At 38.4% G+C, this 20,017-nt stretch overlaps 1 protein-coding gene across 1 annotated transcript in view; it reads left to right on the top strand.

Moving 5' to 3' along the window:
- The window catches only part of cntln (centlein, centrosomal protein), a 515,615-nt gene that overhangs the window by 84,656 nt on the left and 410,942 nt on the right, over positions 1-20,017 (top strand). The window contains exons 5-6 of the mRNA XM_028805853.2: positions 9,511-9,645; positions 10,275-10,454. Of these exons, the coding sequence (XP_028661686.1) occupies positions 9,511-9,645; positions 10,275-10,454 (315 nt within the window). The remainder of the gene's footprint in view (positions 1-9,510; positions 9,646-10,274; positions 10,455-20,017) is intronic.

The following is a 20,017-nucleotide window of genomic DNA, read 5'->3' as shown; positions in this document are numbered from 1 at the left end:
TCTGAATCCCTTGGTGAGTCGTTAAACCTGCTGTCGCTTCAGTTGTAGAAATATGCAAAAGGTTCAGCTGTGCACTTGTGAATTACAAGTCCCTTTGGATAAACGTGTCCATTAAATAAACAGTGAAAACTGTGTGAGTGAATTTGTCATAACCCAAATGTTTTATAATAAACAACGTGTTAAGTTACGTAAATGTAATTCTGGATGTTTGTAATGAAGACTACATGTTTGTGTCCATCTGCAGTAGTGGATATTTGATGGAAGTTACATAGATATAACTTTATTTGTCACCAGGTGGCAAATTTGACTTTTTACAGAAGCCCTTTAAATAAAGAATTACGTACACACACCCACACACCCGAATGATTGATAGATAGATAGATTGATAGATACTTTATTAATCCCAAGGGGAAATTCACATGAGTAATCATAAGAATGAGTGAAAAGGAAGAAAACTTCTGAGTTAGCAGTCATATCCACTATACTGCAGAGTTTGGTTTTATGAACTTTGGATAACAGTGAAGAGCTTCAGAAGGTTAGTAGACAGACAGCTAGAACTTTATTTGTCCCTAGGGGGAAATTTGGCTTTTTACATAAGATTTTTAAATAAATAGATAAATGAATGACTATACGTACACCCGTTAGGCTGAGCACACATCAGAATGACTACCATATATACTCGTGTATACATTGCATCTTGAAACCCGAAACATCGGTCATAAAATCAGACCCCGACTTGTAGGCCCGTTCAAAAATGCGACAATTTTTTTTTTTTTTTAACATCTTCTTGCCTCCTCCAATCTCGTACCATTTTCTTGGACACATCGAATTTTGTTGCAGCATCAGAGTTACCAATTTGTTTTTGCCACTTCAACGACTTTTATTTTAAAACCAGCTTCATATTTTCTTCTGATTGAACGCTCCATCGTAGATAAGGGATATTCTTATGATAAAGGTGTATGAGGGTGCGAGATACAAAAAACACAAATCAGTGCAAACGTCACTTCAGAATAGTTCGGGTATTACCATGTGGTCATGTAGGTGCAATACATAGAGAAAAAGGCAGTGTGCTCCGTGGTTATTCTCTCAGGTGGGTGTTAGCATATCATAATCTTTTCCGCATTTGACTTCTACAACTGACATTATGAAATACAGGTAATTATATGGTAAAATCAAAACCCCCACTTATCTGCGGGAGAACTTAAACGTGAGTATATATGGTAAAAAGAAAAAACTTCTGACTTGGCAGTCCCTGTCACAGTGAGGTGCTATACAGACATATCGCTGTAGGTATAAAGGAGCCCCTGTTGTATTTATTGACACAAATCTGCTCATTTGTTGGCTGAACGTACTTGGTGTTAGTGTGTCAGAGAGAGGATGTGCAGTATTGTTCATAATGACACTCAGTTTTGTTTTAATTCTCTCTTTTGCTACAACCTCCAGGGGGTTCAGAGTGCATCCCTGTAACTGAGCCTGCCCGTTTAATTGGCCTATTGATTCAGTGGGCCTCTCTTGAAGTGATGTTACCAGCCTGGCATACCACACTGGCCATCACACAGTTCAAGAAGATGTCACAGGAGCACAGGAGGAAAACAGTCTCCTAAAGAAAAAGAGCCTGTTCTGCCCTTTCTTACATAGTTTCTCTGTGTTCCCAGAACTGTCCAACCTGCCATTGAAGTGGACCCCCAAGGATTTTTAGGAGCGCACCACTTCACCCGTACATCCCACTCCCTGAATCAGGCAAAGAGGATCTTTGGTGTGGCGAAAGTAATTGACTAGTTCCTTGGTTTTTTATGATGTTAAGTTGCAGACAATTCTTTCTGGACCAAGAAACAAAGCTGTCCACTTGACTTCTCTCCTCTGTCTCAGAAGGGCAGAGTCAAACTGACATGACCTGCTGTAATAGTCTTGAGGTGTTCAGAGTGAAGAGAAGAGAAGACAGGACTGTTCCTTGTGGTGCTCCAGTGTTGTTCATTCTGCCCATACAGGGACATGTAATAGTCAGATATACCTGTATGGTCTGCCTGTCTACACCACCCCGAAAAGTCTTTTTTGAGATTCCTCCCACTTGCCCCCAAGCACAGTGCAAATTCATCCTACTTTGAAAATAAGTGGAATCCAATTGGTTTATTGTAGTTAACAGGAGAAACGCATTACTGCCCCTGCAGGAGAGTAAAGCAAACCACATATACCAGTGGATTCAAATGTATTCAGACCCCTTCGCTTTTTCCCCCCACATTAGGTTAAGGTGCAGCCTTCTGCTAAAATCCAGTTTTGTTCACAGTTGGTTTTTGAGGAAGTGGTTAATTAAACTATCGTTTAGTAAAAATACTTTTTTTTGGGAAATTGTGAGCATATAACTAGTGTGACGAGGATGGACAGGATTAGAAATGAGGACATTAGAGGGTCAGCTCAGGTTGGACGGTTTGGAGACAAACTCAGAGAGGCGAGATTGTGTTGGTTTGGACATGTGCCGAGGAGAGATGCTGGGTATATTGGGAGAAGGGTTCTAAGGATAGAGCTGACAGGGAAGAGGAAAAGAGGAAGGCCTAAGAGAAGGTTTATGGATGTGGTGAGAGAGGACATGCAGGTGATGGGTGTGACAGAACAAGATGCTGTGGTGATGCCTAACGGGAGCAGCCAGAAGAAAAAGATGACTTGATGTGTGAATTATATGACATGAGGAGTGTGAGATTTTTTTATGGCTTTTTTGATGTTTGCTGTTGGTCACCATAGACCCCTATTATGTCAGAAACTTTGCAGTCTCCGTTTTGCATAAAATGAGATAGAGATTTTTTTCCTGTGCCATCTCTACAAACTACATGAGGTAAGTGTGACATGGAGAAAAAAAAATGAGTGGTGTATTTGTTTAAGGGAACTGGCAGTGAGTCCGAGGTTGAGGATCTGTGCTGGCAAACGTGAGGTTTAATATCCACTAGGAGTTATGCTTCCTATGACTGAACGTCAGCATTTTCTGGATGAATTCAAAGTTCATTTAGTTTGGATCTCATTTAGTTTTTTCTAAACTATCTGGTAGTTGAGTCATGGCAACTGGACTTGCTGCTTGGATGAGCAGTGAAACATATCTACCTAACAAGAAAGAAGTCCAGTTGCCACGACTCAACTACCAGATAATTTCACCTGGATGACGGAGGATCTTTACAGACGTTTTTCTAAACTCTTGATCTTATCAGAGCATCATTTCATTTAAAACAAGCGAGACACCTGGGTCTTCAGTAGGATGTTTATTTTAAGGCGACATTTTAAGATGGGAACCTTCAGACACGATTCTGTGGAGTTTGAAATTCATTTTGTGTTCCTCTGTATGTGTGCAGTAGCTTAAAGGTGAACTGCTTACATAACACTCTTTTGATCGTACTTAATCAAATGTAATAAATCATTTACATTCCTCTCTCTGCTTATTTGTTTCTATATTGCCAAATGCTTCCCTGAGAGGTCCCCATAGTATTTACTCCTTTCTATGCATATGAGTATAATGTTTGATTCTGTTTGAATTTTAATGCATTTTGCTTTGGGAAGCACTTTGAATACCTGCTGTTAAAGCTGATATAAAATGAAAATTGTCTCATATTAGTACTTGAGTGGCACCGTTGCACTATGGATATTGTTGCTCTGGACCCCATCTTGATATCCAGCTGGAGTGTGCTCTCTGCGGAGTTTGAATTTTATTCCTGTTAGGTGCTCCATGGATTTCCTTCTGTTATCCAAAGACATGCTAGCAGACTGACTGACTGAATCTTAAATGGGCTGATACAAGGGGGCCAGGTGTCTTGTCTGTGGTTTGTTCATGTATTGGACCCATGGCTTCAGGAATTGGCAGTGGCTTCCTACTATTGAGGAACAATTTGGAAAAATTAAAATAAATATGCAATTAAATAAGTGTATTGTGAAATATGAGAGTAAAGACATCAAAACAGAATGGTATGTGAGCATAAATAATAACATAGTTCATGAAATATGCTTTTCTTGCTTTTTCTTTGTGTTTATGTAGTATTAAGGTATTGTACCGTGTTAGCCATTATGAATGTAGAGAAAAGTCAAGCCAAATGATACCTTTTATTAGCTAACTAAAAGATGACAATATGTAAGCTTTTGATGCAACTCAGGCCCCTTCTTCAGGCAAGATGTAATCATCATGTAATACATTTTACCTGAAGAAGCGGCCTGAGTTGCCTTGAAAGCTTCCATATTGTAATCTTTTTACTTAGCCAATAAAAGGTGTCATTTTGCTTGACTTCTCACTGTGTTTATGTTATTGTTTCATCCTTTATTTCGGTAACACCACACTCAACATGAAATGAAAACTGCCTCTTTCACTTGTCAAATTTAAGATGGTTGGCTGTTACAAGTGCTGTGTTGCGAATATTGAATCATCAGTGATGCGCTGTTGAAAGTTGTGCCTGTGCACATCTGTGGTGGATTCATGCAAAAGAAAAATCACCCGGAATGACTCTGCAAAGCAATAGGTTTAATTCAAGATACGATAAATTCATCATCAAGAATTTAAAGTGCAGTGTCTGCTCTAAATGTGGCATTTGATGGCCACAGATTTACAACCACGTTGCCAAAGATTCACCAATCAAAACACAGTACTTGGTAGAGTCCACCCTCTCAATATCTGGAATATGGGGGGCTGGCAGTTTTTATTTCACTGCTTTTTGTGGAGGAATATTTAAAAAAAACTAATCTGCAGATAAGTAAATGTACTATGAAATGTGACAATAAATAAAAGCAGAGTATTATGTGGACATGAATGTGCCATGTTCAATGTTTTTGTTGCTTTCTTGCAGAAAACTTGTTTGTGAAAGATTCTGAATGAGTCACAGACATGTGAATTAAAAATGCCAAAACTGGGTTTGCAAGACCTTAAAGGTTGAGAAATAGTGGTGTAAGGAGGGTGGTGTGGGCAGAATACAATACATAAGAATTACTCATGTGGAGCAGTGCCAATGAAGACAAACATTTAAAGGCCCTCCAAGATATAGATAACTTATGAGACCCTGTGAAATAATAATATTAATAATAATAATAGTAACAAAAAGTTTAGTACTGTGGCTGGTTTTGTCAATTTCTAGTACATTATTTCCCAATTGTATTCCTTCGGCTGTAAGTATGAATCGCCTCAACTCAGTCAACAGTAAATTGGAGCATGACTCTGTGCGTGTACATGTGCGTGTGAATACCATACAGGTAATAGAACAGTCTAAAAATATTTGCAATCTCTTGCCCTATGTGTACCTTCATCACTTCCTCAGAATCCGTGTGTGTCTGAACCTCTCTTCACCAGCACTTCGTCTCTCGCGCATGTTCCCATAAAGCCAGCTTCTCAGACTCTGTCATTATATTCGAGGCACCTTTCTCACCTCCTGTCTGCTTTCATACTTGCCATCTTTGATGATGACTCTCTGTATGCCTCCCATGATGTTCCTCACACTTGTACTTCTTCTTTTGTTGTATCGTCAAAGCCAAGTTGACCTATCATATCAAAGCAAAACTGACCAATCAGATTCTACAGATGGCCTTGACACACACACACACACTAAAATATATATATATATATATATATAATATATAATATATATATATATTATATATATATAATATATAATATATATATATATTATATATATATAATATATAATATATATATATATTATATATATATATTATATATATATATATATATATATATATATATATATATGTAGGTTTACAATTGTTTGTATAGAGAAAGACATATGGGTTATGATTACTACAATAACTTTATTAACTCAAAAGAATGTTACAATGGCACAGTGCACTTACAATCTTGTGAGTATGTGAGGCCGGAAATTTGAGCACTTACATCTATAAACCACCCCTCGTGTGTATATGTATGTATGTATGTATGTATGTATGTATGTGTGTGTGTGTGTATATATATATCATATACTAGACATTAACCACGTTACAATAACGGGTGCTAGAACAGTAGTGCATAAACATTAGTAGGAACAGTCTATATTAAATGGCAAGGGAGCTTAATATTTTTGCAAGAAGCCTAAAGTTGATTGATGTGTTGTGTCTGTTTGAAGATCTCTTATCCTGCCTCTCTTTATTTTAGCTTGTTGCTGATGCAGTGATTTTCGTTCATCCGCAGTAAGACTTGCTCTCTTAGCTCTGTGAGTTTTGGCAATTTTTCTGACGCTCATTTTCCTATTCTTCAATAGATCTATTTGTTCAGCAACGGATTTTATGTGCGCGAAAATAAATCTACTTTTAAAAGTCATCCTATTGTAATATCATGAAAATTCGTATATTTAGGAAAACCCCTTCAACGACTGACACTTTACACTTTACCGGGCCAAGCTTCTTAATCCCAAATCTGACATCCTCAGAGTGAACACTTGCACAACAGCAAACACTAATCCCGCCTCTTTGGGGAAGCTGGTCTCCGCGTCTCAGTACCTGATTGGATTTTCCGTGCGTTATATTTTAGGTCTTTCCTCATTTACCGAAATCCGATTGGATCATCCGCGCAATATTTTATAGGTCCCGCCCTCTCTGTCTTGTGTGACGCGTCAGGCGGCCTTTGAAACATCTGCTAGAGGCCGGTGACTCTGCCACTCATTCCGCCCTTCCCTGTACTTCCGCCTTGTCCGTAATATGCGTTGAGGAGTGCCCCGCGCATGCGCTTTTCACCAGAAGGCACACACACACGAACACATGGACGCACACAGGGGTTTTATTAAAGAGGATATGCAGCTGCAAATATGCAAACCGTATCACAGACCTTCTCTTCCAGATATATATGTATATAAAAATTTAAAAAGAACAAAAAGATAAGAGAAAAGGTTTAGGGTTCCACCCTGTATATTCTCAATATTTTCTATCAAACAGTAGGAATAACCAACAGAGTAGTCTCAAAGCACTGAGTCCAAGACCGGACTGACTGATAAGGGGGGAAGTAGGTTGGTTTTATAGGTTCAGATGAGGGAGAGGTGTGTCCAGCAGGTCATAAGCAGAAGTGAGGTCAGGAGTATGGTGGGGACTGACACCAGAAGTTGTGTGTGTTTGAGTGCCGGTTTTAAGCGGGCTTTCCTTCAAATGGAGAAAAGACACTAGCGATATATATATTTAGAGTTATATAATAAAATCAATCTGTGATTTACAAATCTTAACACAGTACTCGCTAGAGCCCACCTTCAAGTTTAACAGGTGAAAATGACAAATTTCATTGCAGATTTCCTGTTGCGTGTGATGTTACTGAAATCAATAAACAAAGAAAGAAAAAACAAAACCATTTATTTCTATGGCACACCTTCATGCAAAGAATGTACCGTAGCTCAAAGTGCTTTACAAGATGTCAAAGAGAAAGTTACAAGTAAAGAGAAAACAAATTGATTAGGCAAGAATATTCATGAATAAGTAATAAAGAAAAAAAAACCAAATAAAAATAAATCTGGTAGTACATGGATATAGAAATAGTAAAATTACTATTGAAAAATGCATTTAGAAATGAGGAAAAAAAATTCATGAAATGTTTATTTGTGTATGCTCACTTATATGTTCTAGTTTTTATCATAGTTCACAATACATTTATTTATTTGCATATTTCTTTACAAAGTTTTGTCCAAAAAAATTCACCCTTTTAATTCAGCATTGCAGTTCTGAAAATAAATGGATGAAAACCGTGAACAATTTCACAGATTGCGACTCAAGTTTTCTGAGCTCCAATTTAAATTGTGGGGTTACTGATATTCACAGGTGCTGTGTGTTCATACTAGATTCTATTAACGTGTGATATTACAGTGATCCCTCGCTATATCGCGCTTCGCCTTTCGCGGCTTCACTCTATCGCGGATTTTATATGTAAGCATATTTAAATATATATCGCGGATTTTTTGCTGGTTCGCGGATTTCTGAGGACAATGGGTATTTTAATTTCTGGTACATGCTTCCTCAGTTGGTTTGCCCAGTTGATTTCATACAAGAGACGCTATTGGCAGATGGCTGAGAAGCTACCCAACTTACTTTTCTTTCTCTCTCTTGCACTGAATTTCTGTGATCCTGACGTAGGGGGTGTGAGCAGGGGGGCTGTTCGCACACCTAGACGATACGGACGCTCGTCTAAAAATGCTGAAAGATTATCTTCACGTTGCTACCTTCTGTGTGCAGCTGCTTCTTGAAGCGACATGCTGCAAAAGCTCAAAGGGCACGTATTGATTTTTGAGTTTGTTTTACTCTGTCTCTCTCTCTCTCTCTCTCTCTCACTCCCTGCTCCTGACGGAGGGGGTGTGAGCTGACGCCTTCAACAGCTTTATATCGGTGCTTCGCATACTTAAAAGCCAAACAGCTATTGATTTTGTCTGTTTCTGACATGCTGTGCTCCTGACGCGCACTCCTTTGAAGAGAAGATATGTTTGCATTCTTTTAATTGTGAGACATCTCTGTCTTGTCATGGAGCACAGTTTAAACTTTTGAAAAAGAGACAAATGTTTGTCTGCAGTGTTTGAATAACGTTCCTGTCTCTCTACAACCTCCTGTGTTTCTGCGCAAATCTGTGACCCAAGCATGACAATATAAAAATAACCATATAAACATATGGTTTCTACTTCGCGGATTTTCTTATTTCGCTGGTGGCTCTGGAACGCAACCCCCGCGATGGAGGACGGATTACTGTACTGTTACTTGCACCATTTTTCTGAATTCATTGTTTTAGCCAGTCTTTTCATTGATAATGTGTTTGCCTACAATATGTTCTTGAAAAATAATGTGTTTTTTTATTTAAAGTGAAACCATAAACAAATGTCAAAGTTCATGGATGCGGTTTTGCCATATAAACATAATTGAAGTTAGTTTAAGAAAATGTTACACACCACTTCTGAAAGAGTTGCAGTATTACCTGTTTGTACTATTTTTCATTTTAACTATAGATTTATCAACAAACATGCTTGTTTACTTGATTAAATGTTTCACATTTTAATGAAAAACATTTTTTCCCATTTTATGAGCAGTGTGTTATGCAGAGCTTCTGTCAATTAAGAGTTGTTTTTGAGAGATTTATTCCTATTTAATTGGGACAGTTTAATACTATTACTAAAAATATTTAAACATTATTTACTTAATATCTCAATGAAATTATGAGTATTTTAGAATATGTTTTATTTTATATAAATATGTCTGCCTAGTATTATTAACTTGTCAAATGCTATTTACATGATTTTTATTTATTTATTTTTTTTATTTTGCCCGACATCAAATCTGTTTGCACTGTTCTTAAACACTTTATTAAAGCCATTTGTATGAAGCCTGTTTGGAATATATTATTTTTCTACATTTAAACCTCCCGACATAACCAAGGGCAATTTCACTTAAAAGGGACTATTTATTTAATATTTAATCATGTTTAGAAATAATATAAGCTCCATTTAGTGTGCCTGACCAAAGATTGCATTTCCCTAATAGCCTGCTTTTCATCCCCCCCACCCTACTTTTGTCCTTAAACAGCAAGCGACAGGCCAGCAGCAGGAAATAAACAACCTCGTTCAGCGTAAGATTGCAGTGGATCAGGAAAATGACCAAATGAAGCAAGAACTGAGTGTTTTACAGAAGAAACTGGAGGAAAAAAGTCAAGAACTTAAGGTTTGTGTGTATTTCTAGTACATCAGCTTTGAAGCAGCCCTTGAAGTTTTATCAGCCTTTGTGACAACAGAAAATGACAAGTCTCGGAGGAACATTGCCTGAGGCCTCAATAGCGCTTAAAAAATAACTTGTGGTTTCTCTGCCATGCGCCAAACTTGGTGAAAGCTGCTTTAAAAGCTGAGAATCTAAGCCTGATTTCTTTTAAATAAATAGTTAATGATGGAAATGGAGCAATGGAAGTATGCAAGTGATGATGTGGCTTCTGTTAATTAGAATCTGATGGGACTCACATTATTAATTGATAAAGCTAAGGTCTGGAGAATGTGTCCTTGTGGGTCTCAAAAATAGCAGGGGACAGCATCAAAGGATGTGTGATCAATTGATGGGCTCGTAGCAAATAATGTTCTCATTAGAGTTGTCATGAAATGGCCCTTTACACAGGGAAAAGGCCACTGAAACTGAACAGGTCGCCTCATCTTTCACTCGTGTTAAAGAGCTGCTAAGATGCTACAATATGCCCGTTCATTTAGTTCGTTTGCATATACATTCATCTCCTTGTTCCTCCTTAACAATTGTCTATTTTACAATATATTTTACTTTTTTTGTTTCTTTTCATCTTTACTCACCAGCATATTAAGGAGAAAGCAAAGAGAAAAGAGGAAGAAAGCCGACTCACTGTGAAGAATCTCGAGGAAGAAAAAAAAGCATTAGACACACACGGCTCTGACCTGCAAAATGACCTGCAGAAACTGAAGAAGCAGGCAGCCCAGTGGAAAGAAGAAAAATCTGCAATTGAATCAAAAGTAAAGGTAATATTTAAAGAAATCAAAAATATGTGTGGACGTTTCCTAGGCAGTGGAAAGACGGCTTTTCCTTTTATTCTTTACTCCTGAAGGTTTTAGCCAGTTTTGTGTAGAACAGAGTAGTTAAAAAAAATCTGCAAAAAAGCTCAGTAATGTTATAAAACAAACTACCACAGCCAACTGCGGTGGAATGGAACATTCATTTCACCTTTTTATTCCTTGGATGCACCTGTTTCTCTAATATTTGATGTAACAAGTTCCTTCAGTACCTTTGGGTAGTGACTGAAAGAATAAATTCACGTGTACAAGTGGCAGAAATCAACTTTCTCAGCAGGGTAGGTGGGCTTTTTCCTAGAGACAGGGTGAGAAGCACAGATGTGCAGTAATGCTGCTAACCTTTTACATTGAGAGGAGCCAATTGAGGTGGTTCAGGAATTTCATATGGATGCCTACTGGATGTCACCCTGTGGAGGTTTTACACATACGACCGGCTGAGATTATATCCCATCGAAGACCTATGGATTGCTGGGAGGATGATATCAACCAGAGTGACTGGAAACGCCTTGAGATCCCACAGTTAGTTAATTAGTTAGCTGCGGTTCCATAGTCTTCGATGCTGTGTCCTCATCCATTATAAAGCTTCCTCCACTTCTCTCTGTCCTGTGCCACTTCCTCCAGGTTTCTTTCCCTTGCTGCTGCGTTTCTTGTATCCTCTTGCTAAACATCATATGTCACACAGGAGGTGATTACAGTGCCTCCTCGGAGCACTACACAGTGGAGTAGTAATCTACTTCTTTCGGCTGCTCCCGTTAGGTGTTGCCACAGTGGATCATCTTCTTCCATATCTTTCTGTCCTCTCCATCTTGCTCTGCCACACCCATCACCTGCATGTCCTCTCTCAGCACATCCATAAACCTCTTAGGCCTTCCTTTTTTTCTCTTCCCTGTCAGCTCTATCCTTAGAACCCTTCTCCCAATATACTCAGCATCTCTCCTCTGCACATGTCCAAACCAACACAATCTCACCTCTCTGACTTTGTCTCTCAACCGTCCAACCAGAGCTGACCCTCTATTGTCCTCATTTCTAATCCTGTTCATCCTCGTCACACCCAATGCAAATCTTAGCATCTTTAACTCTGCCACTTCCAGCTCGGTCTCCTGTTTTCTCGTCAGTGCCATCGTCTCCAACCCGTATAACATAGCTGGTCTCACTACCGTCCTGTAGACCTTCCCTTTCACTCTCGCTGATACGCAATGGAGCAGCAATTAAATATGCAAAACAGACATTAGAAGCAATAATAAGTACACAAATACATACAAACGTCAGAAGTTTCACGTAACGCAGCTTGCATAATATAGCATTGCTTAGGTCAAGTCTGTCGATGATACCATGATGGGTGGATTGACAGATAATCTAGAATCCATTGAATCGTTACAGTGGGACCTGGAAAGCATTCAGGCTTGGGCTGATTTGTTTCAGATGAAATCTAATGTAAATAAATGTAAAGTTTTGCAAGAAGGAAGTAAAAATGAGTATACAAAATTGGCTCAGACACAGGCAGCAGAGAGTGATAATGCAAGAAACCCTATCAGAATTGGATGAAGTTAAGAAAGGTGTCCAGCAGGGGTCAGTGCTGGAGCCACTATGATTTTTAATATCCTCTTTAATAAAACCCCTGTGTGTGTCTTCTGGTGAAGTGTGCATGCGCGGGGCACTCTTTAATAAAGGACATCATTGCTGGGGAGAGTGGTGATTGGGTAGTCGCGGCCGCCCACATAAAATCCGTTGCTAGGGAGACGCCACACATACAATAATCAGCTGCACGCCAGCACAGGTTATAATACTTGCTGGGGAACTGCACAGTACTTGCTGGAGAGACGCCACAGACACGATTATCAGCTGCACGCCACACATTACATCATTTGCTGGAGAGACTCTGCTGATTGCCCAGTGTTGTGACAGAAAATTAAATGCATATTACAGACATCAAAGCCAATATTACTGTCAGAGAAAATTACAGGCATTTTACAGAAATACAATCCAGTATTACTGCGAGAGAAAATTAAAAGGCACACAATACAGTGACGCAGAGAAACAGAATGAGGTCAAGGTCCCTTGCCATTTAATATAGACTGTTCCTACTAATGTTTATACACTTACTGTTCTAGCGCCCATTATTGTAATGGGCTTAATGTCGTAGTATGTATATATATATATATATATATATATATATATATATATATAATATAAAAGATTTGGATAGGAATATGAATAACAAGCTGGTTAAGTTTGCAGATGACACCAAGATGGGAGGATTAGCAGATCATTGAGAATCTGTTGAATCTTCACAGAGGGACTTGGACAGCAGATAGCCTTGGCCAGATTTGTGGCAGATGAAATTTATTGTAAGGAAATGTAAAGTATACCATGTATGAAATAAAAAAGTTAGATTTGAATTCACAGTGTAAGGTCTGAAGCTTAAAAGTGCTGCATATCAGGAGGACCTCAGAGTCTTAGTGGTCTCATCACTATCAACCTCCAGGCAATGTTCAGATGCCATTAATAAGAGCATGCTAAGTTATTTAGCACCCGTGACATGTGGAGTACAAGTCTACGAAGGTTATGCTTATGCTTTATAACACACTAGTGAAGCAGCAGCTGGAGTACTGCATGCAGTTTTGATCTCTGAGCTACAGAAAAGGCAAAACCGCGCTAAAAAAAAAATCAGAGTGGAGTGACACGTCGAATTCCATAACTATGAGTATGAGGTATGAGCTGAGAGGAAAGACTGAAGGAGTGGAACATTTTCACCTTAAGCAAGCAGAGATCAAGAGGACATGGTTGGCGTGTTTAAAGTAATGAAAATTATGTAACTGTGAATTATTACAGTGGACTGTGATTTTGAAATGGGTTGAACATGATGGCACAGTTGGAAACTTGTTAAGGATAAATATCCCATGAACATTAGGAAGCTTATCTACACACAAAGAACTTTAGACACAATTCCATATGTTACCAAGTAGCTTGGTAGAAGGCAGGACTTTAGGAAAAACTTGACATTGTTTTGTAGGAATTAGGTGAAATGGGATGACAAGCTTTGTTCTCGTGAAAATTCTTGTAATGTTCTAATGTTAAGTTAGTCAGAGGCAGCCTAGAACCTTACTCAGACTCCAAGTCCCCTATATCTCGACAACCGATGATCAAACCCTTAATCTTACACAAGATTGTGCCAGGTATGTGGGAAATGTGGACACTGAAGACACATTTTAGTGCCTGGTATACATGTATTCTGTCTAAATTGCCCCCGAATACAATTAAGATACAAAATGTATAAAGAAGCCAGATGTAAAAGAGGGGCCTAAGTTTACAAAACAGGTTCTAATTTGCATGTGTCTCACAAATGATGTCTCCTGAAAGAGAGCGAGATCAGTTTGTGCTCCTCACATGTAATGGTTTTAAGGAAAATTTCCCTAATAGGTGGAAAATGTTGAGGTTCTGGGTAAAAACTTTTTTCAGAGTATAAGGAACGTGATGTGATGCATCTGATTCCATTCTGCACTATTTGCTTGTATGAGTAAGCATTCTCAATCTTGTGCCTTCTTAAGAACAAACAACAAAACAAACTTACTGATGATATGTGAACAAAAATACTAAATATCCAGTTAATCCTGGAAGAAACTATGAAAGGAAGGGGACGATTTAGTTAATCTCATTAAACTTTAGGTAGAATTCCTAATTTCACATTTTCAGACTTTCGTTATCATCTTATTATTTCTGGATTGATTATTTAATATTTAGTAATATTTAAAATTTATATTTGTTGTTAATAGCAGCATATTAATCTTGGTAATTTAATTCATTGTTTATATGTGATATCAATTAATATTTTTACTGTTTCTACAGTGAAAGAATTGCCACATTAGTAATATTAGAGATCACAATAAAATGTGAAAACTCTCAAGGGTGTGAATAGTTTTTGTGGGAATTGTAGAAAAGGAGTCAGACAAACCATACACAGTCAGAGTTCTATCTATCTATCTATCTATCTATCTATCTATCTATCTATCTATCTATCTATCTATCTATCTATCTATCTATCTATCTATCGTGCCTTTCATATCTATCTATCTATTGGTCTGTCAGTCTGTCCTTCTGTCTGTTTGTTTATTTATTGGTCTGTTCTTCTGTCTGTTTATTTACCTGTCTGTCTGTCGGTTTATTTATCGGTCTGTTTTTCTGTCTGTCGGTTTATTTATCGGTCTGTTTTTCTGTCTGTCGGTTTATTTATCGGTCTGTTCTTCTGTCTGTCGGCTTATTTATCGGTCTGTTCTTCTGTCTGTCGGTTTATTTATCGGTCTGTTTTTCTGTCTGTCGGTTTATTTATCGGTCTGTTTTTCTGTCTGTCGGTTTATTTATCGGTCTGTTCTTCTGTCTGTCGGCTTATTTATCGGTCTGTTCTTCTGTCAGTCAGTCTGTTTATTTATCGGTCTGTCTGTCCATTTGTTTATCGGTCTGTTCTGTCTGTCTGTCCGTTTGTTTGTTTATTGTTGTTTTCAGTCTGTTTACTTATTGGTCTGTTCTTCTGTCTGTCTGTTTATATATTGGTTTGTTCCTCTGTCTGTTTATTTATCTGTCTGTTCTTCCGTTGGTTGGTCTGTTTATTTATGTGTCAGTCTGTCCGTTTGTTTATTTGTTTGTTCTGTTTGTCTGTTTATTTATCTGTCTGTTCTTCCGTTGGTTGGTCTGTTTATTTATGTGTCAGTCTGTCCGTTTGTTTATTGGTTTGTTCTGTCTGTCTGTTTATTTATTGGTCTGTTCTTCCATCGGTCTGTTTATTTATTGGTCTGTTCTTCTGTCTGTCTGTCCGTTTGTTTATTGATCTGTTCTGTCTGTCTGTTTATCAGTCTGTTCTTCTGTCTGTCTGTTTATTCTGTTCTTCCGTCGGTCTGTTTATTTATCGGTCTGTTCTGTCTGTCCGTCTGTCCGTTTGTTTGTTTATTGGTCTGTTCTTCTGTCTGTCTGTTTATTTATCGCTCCGTTCTTCTATCTGTCTGTGTATATGGTACATTGGTGTCTATATTATTATAGTCAGTTCAACAGAGACAACTCATTCCACATCTGAGGGATTTTCTCAGCTTTCCTGCGTTAAGAAGCTTCCTGTTGAATAGCCACATGATCAGTTTGTTAGATGCTAGGTATAAAGATGGCGGAAATCTACAGCATAACGTATTTTAGCCTATTTTACAGTCAAAATTGTTTTTGCTTTCCAGGCACAGCATTCTTAACTTTTAAGAAATAACATGTAAACCTGGCATCATCTGGGTTTCGATTCTGTCACCTTCTCACCTAAAGAATTAGTTACCTAAACTTTCTTTTGTTGTTGATCCACTGTTTGATCAGAATCCTTTTTTTAGCCTTCTGACATCCTTAACGGTAAACCATAGATGTTTTTATGTCTTTGTCTGAGTAATTACTGCATCTTTGTAATTATTTCACATCTAATTCAGGATGTTATTAATTAAAGTTGTCCTTTAGAGAGTTTCTTCTTTATTGATGCATTGTGCTGTGTTTGATGCCAGTTGTTCGGTCTTGCTCTGCTTAATTGTTTTACCTTTATAATTAGGGCATCTTGTATAATTTGTAGATGACCCCAAAGAATCTAAAGCAATGTGGTATATATTGGCAATCTGGGAAATCTTGTTTTATTAAGATTTCATTTATTCAGTAACTAAATCTTTCATATAAGTGTATTTTGCAGTATAATTACTGAATCCAACAAATGCAACCTTGCCATAATGTGCTTTGTGTAAAGCATACCAAAATCATGTATACATTCGTATTCTCAAATGATAAATTGTTTGAGTTGTAAACATATTAAAAGAACAAATTTATGCGGCTTTAGTGTTAATTCTTTGGGATGTAGCTGAGATTGAGGAGGTTCCATAGCTTTATGCTCTTTGTTACATATGTTTTGTGTAACGCTAACAGAATATCTTAATTTCAATGAGACAGTGGGAAGATGGGCCACCTGCAGAAAATTTGGACAGAGATTCCATTCCTACCCAGTGTGTTCTAACAGGCACAGGCTGAACATGTGCTGCCATTGTTTCTAACAGTCGCCAGAGATTCTGGCTTTGTGAAGCCTTATTGAAGAAGAATCCCAGTGGATTAGATATAACTAGCATGAGCGTGGCATCACAAACAGCAGCTTGAAGAAAATGGAAATTTTACTATATGCATAGCTTGGAATAATAAAATTTTGGATTATGAGAAAAGGAACGATAGGGGATCATTTGGCCTGTATAGGCAGGTCCATATTAGCTCCTGATCTCCAGCTTGCATCTATGCAGTAATTAACTTGTAGAAGTCCTACTGTGTACTGGCAAAGGAATGAAAAGTTACAGGCTAATAAATTATAGATTTTTTTTTGTTTCTAAGTAACGTGCTCCTGTTGGAGATGGTAGAAGTGCCCTACTCTGTATGAAACACTCATTGACAGAATCTCTTTGAAATTATGACTTGATTAGTCAAAACCAAATAGCATGTTGATCATGCGAGGTCTGACAATTAAATTTGCGAATTTGTCGCCATGCGCTTACATTGGCAGCACTGTACAAACAGTTTGGTAAGGTTTCATAAGGTTGGTATATCAGGCTCTCACAGCTGTGTTTGTGTCGACGTGAGGCGGTGTCTTGCTGACTGGCATTCATTATTGTTATTGCATGTTCTTATGTGTCGTTGCAAGAATGTCAGAACAAACACCAGCTCACACGGCACTGTCTGTGAGGGAGTCTTTAGCCGGTGTGAAGCCTAACCTGACACACCAGACACAGAGGCACAAGTCCCAGCACTACACAGGCTTTATTTACAGCTCTCACAGTTCCTTTCTTTCCTTGTCTCTTCTGCCTCCACTCCTCCCTCAAGCTTTGTCCTCCACCTCCCGACTCTGGCTCTTGACTTGTGGCAGCAGTCCCCTTTTATAGAACACCCAGAAGTGCTCCAGCTGTTCCATGATCTCCTTCCGGCTACACTTCCAGGTGAGACGGCAGCCCTGCAAAGGAAGGCTCTTTATACGCCACCAGGCGGTGGTCACGGGCCCCAGTAGGGTTGAGCTTCCCTGATCCATGGCACTGTAGCAAGCCAGGGGGGCTGCCCCCTGTAGTCCTGGGGAGGAGGTATTGCACCTTGCAAGCTCCTTCCCCTGGTTCTTCCCTTACGGAGGTGTTCTGGTCGGGTAAGAATCCCGGCTGCCCGTTACACCAGTAAGCAAGTAACACCCTCCCATCTCACCTGATCTGGCCCTTAATTATTTTTTTTCTTTACCCGAAGATAAAGAAAATATTGAAAGGAAGACATTTTGTTGACATTCAGGAATGCAAGCATAAAACGACGACAGCTCTGATGGCCATTCCTGAAAACTAGGTGCAGGTGTCAGTGCATAGCTTCCCAAGGGGAGTACTTGAAAGGTGACCATAGTGATATTTAGCAGTGGGGTATGTAGCAATTTTTCTAGGATGAGTTTGCAAACTTAATTGTCAAACCTCATATTTCTGAAATTGTACACTACTGTGTCTGAAAGGGACGTCGCCTGAGATGTAATTCAGTGTGCATTTATTACAACAATCAGTTGAGACCCCAGGCAGTCTCCATTGAACCTATTATGTAATGTCTATAACCGATTGGCTGCACCAGTGATGATTTAGGTGTGTCCAAAATTTTGGAGTTTTTTTTATTTATAATTCATTTAAATCACTTTGCAGAGATCTGTTTTCTCTTTGCTGTTAAAGAGTCTTTTTTTTCTGCTGATCATTGTCCACAAAGAAACAAATTAAAGACACTGTGATTTAGTGTTGTGCAACAATAAAATGTGAAATCTTCTAAAGGGCATGAATACTTTTTATGGGCACTTTACATGCCTCACAGTGACGTGATGACAAGCAACACCAGCTCATTGAACCGACAAGACCATCGGACCACATCCATTTTCTTCTGATCTTGATAAAATCCTTTTTATTTTAGTATATAATGTGTACAGTCGACCCTTCGTATCCCCTGGTTCCTCATCCACAAATTCAACCATCTGTGGATCAAAAATATTCAGGGAAAGACAAAAAAAAAATTCAATCCGTTCCAAAAAGCACAGGTTTTTGATCACGACTCCCAGCTCCTACAACCCATTGTAGGCCCATATGCTTGGCCGCCAGTGTGTCTCGGATTTGGGACTATTCACAAAAAGTCAGGAGAACTGTGGCACATAGGGTGGCGTCTGACCCATGTAGCGAGGTGATGTGCATGAGCTTACAAATGGAACAGAGCAGCTAAGAGCATGTGGAGCCGCAGAAGACCTGAGCAGCATGGCAGAAACAGCAGGGAAGAAGCCAGATGGGTCTTTTTAGGATCACTCAGCAACAATCCGCATAAAGAGGCTAATTCCGTTTCTCAGTCTCTTGCACCCCTGAATCTTCCCAACTCCCCGAGTCGTTACAGTATTATTGAGCATACTCCAAAGTTGTTAACATTTTCAGTCAGGGTATTAACATAATGTTAGTGTGAGAGAGGAAGAGAGAATAAATTAATACTTTCTCAATGATTATATTTTCGATACATACTTTGTACCATATTTTAAATATGTTTTTATTCTGTGTATTTTCTCTTTCAAGTCATTAAATGAAAGCAGTTTGTAAGTGTTGAAAGAAAATGTTACGTTACTGTTACTGTATAACATGTAGTTGGGTGTCTGTACTGAACATGTACAGACTTTCTTTCTTGTCATACCTTCCCTCTTGCGAAGGTATTCATCCCCCTCATTGTTTGTCCTATTGCTAAAATATAAAGTGCAATACAAATAAAATTTATTATTATTTTGTCGCATTACAATGTGGAATTATACAGGTAATGGATTTTCATTTGTATTTTATGTAATGAACTTAAAAATATTGTCCAAAGTATTGAAGTGGAATAAAAATAAAATACATTGATACCTTGTGTATGTATAAAAAAACAAGTGAAAACTGAAGAGCTGTCACTTCATATGTATTCATTGCTATGTTAACTCCCAAGTAAGATCTGGTCCAACCAATTAACTTTAGAAGGCACATAATTAGTTGATTAGTGAGCAATCCAAGTATCACATGATATCTGCTCTGAAAGGCCCTTAATTCTGCATCACCACTAAGCAAGCAACATGAAGACCAAGGAACACTCCAAATACAGTAGGTCAGAGACAAAGTTCTGGAGAAGGTATAGACCAGGATGGGGTTATAATTAAAAAAAAAAAAAAAAAAAATCAGAACTTTGAGTATCCCATGAAGCAAAATTAAATCCATTATAACAAAATGGAAAGAATATGGCACCATTACAAATCTGGTAAGAGAAGGCCGCCCATCAATACTTATAGACCGGGCAAGGTGGGCATTATACGGAGTAGCAACAAAAACACCAATAATAATAAAATAATAATAATTCATTACATTTATATAGCGCTTTTCTCAGTACTCAAAGCGCTATCCACACAGGGAGGAACCGGGAAGCGTACCCACAATCTTCCACAGTCTCCTTACTGCAAAGCA

The sequence above is a fragment of the Erpetoichthys calabaricus genome, chromosome 7 (genome assembly GCF_900747795.2).
Source record: "Erpetoichthys calabaricus chromosome 7, fErpCal1.3, whole genome shotgun sequence".
In the NCBI taxonomy this organism is placed as follows: domain Eukaryota; kingdom Metazoa; phylum Chordata; class Cladistia; order Polypteriformes; family Polypteridae; genus Erpetoichthys; species Erpetoichthys calabaricus.
The sequence above is the reverse complement of the archived record's forward strand: the minus strand, read 5'-3'. Positions and strand labels throughout refer to the sequence as shown.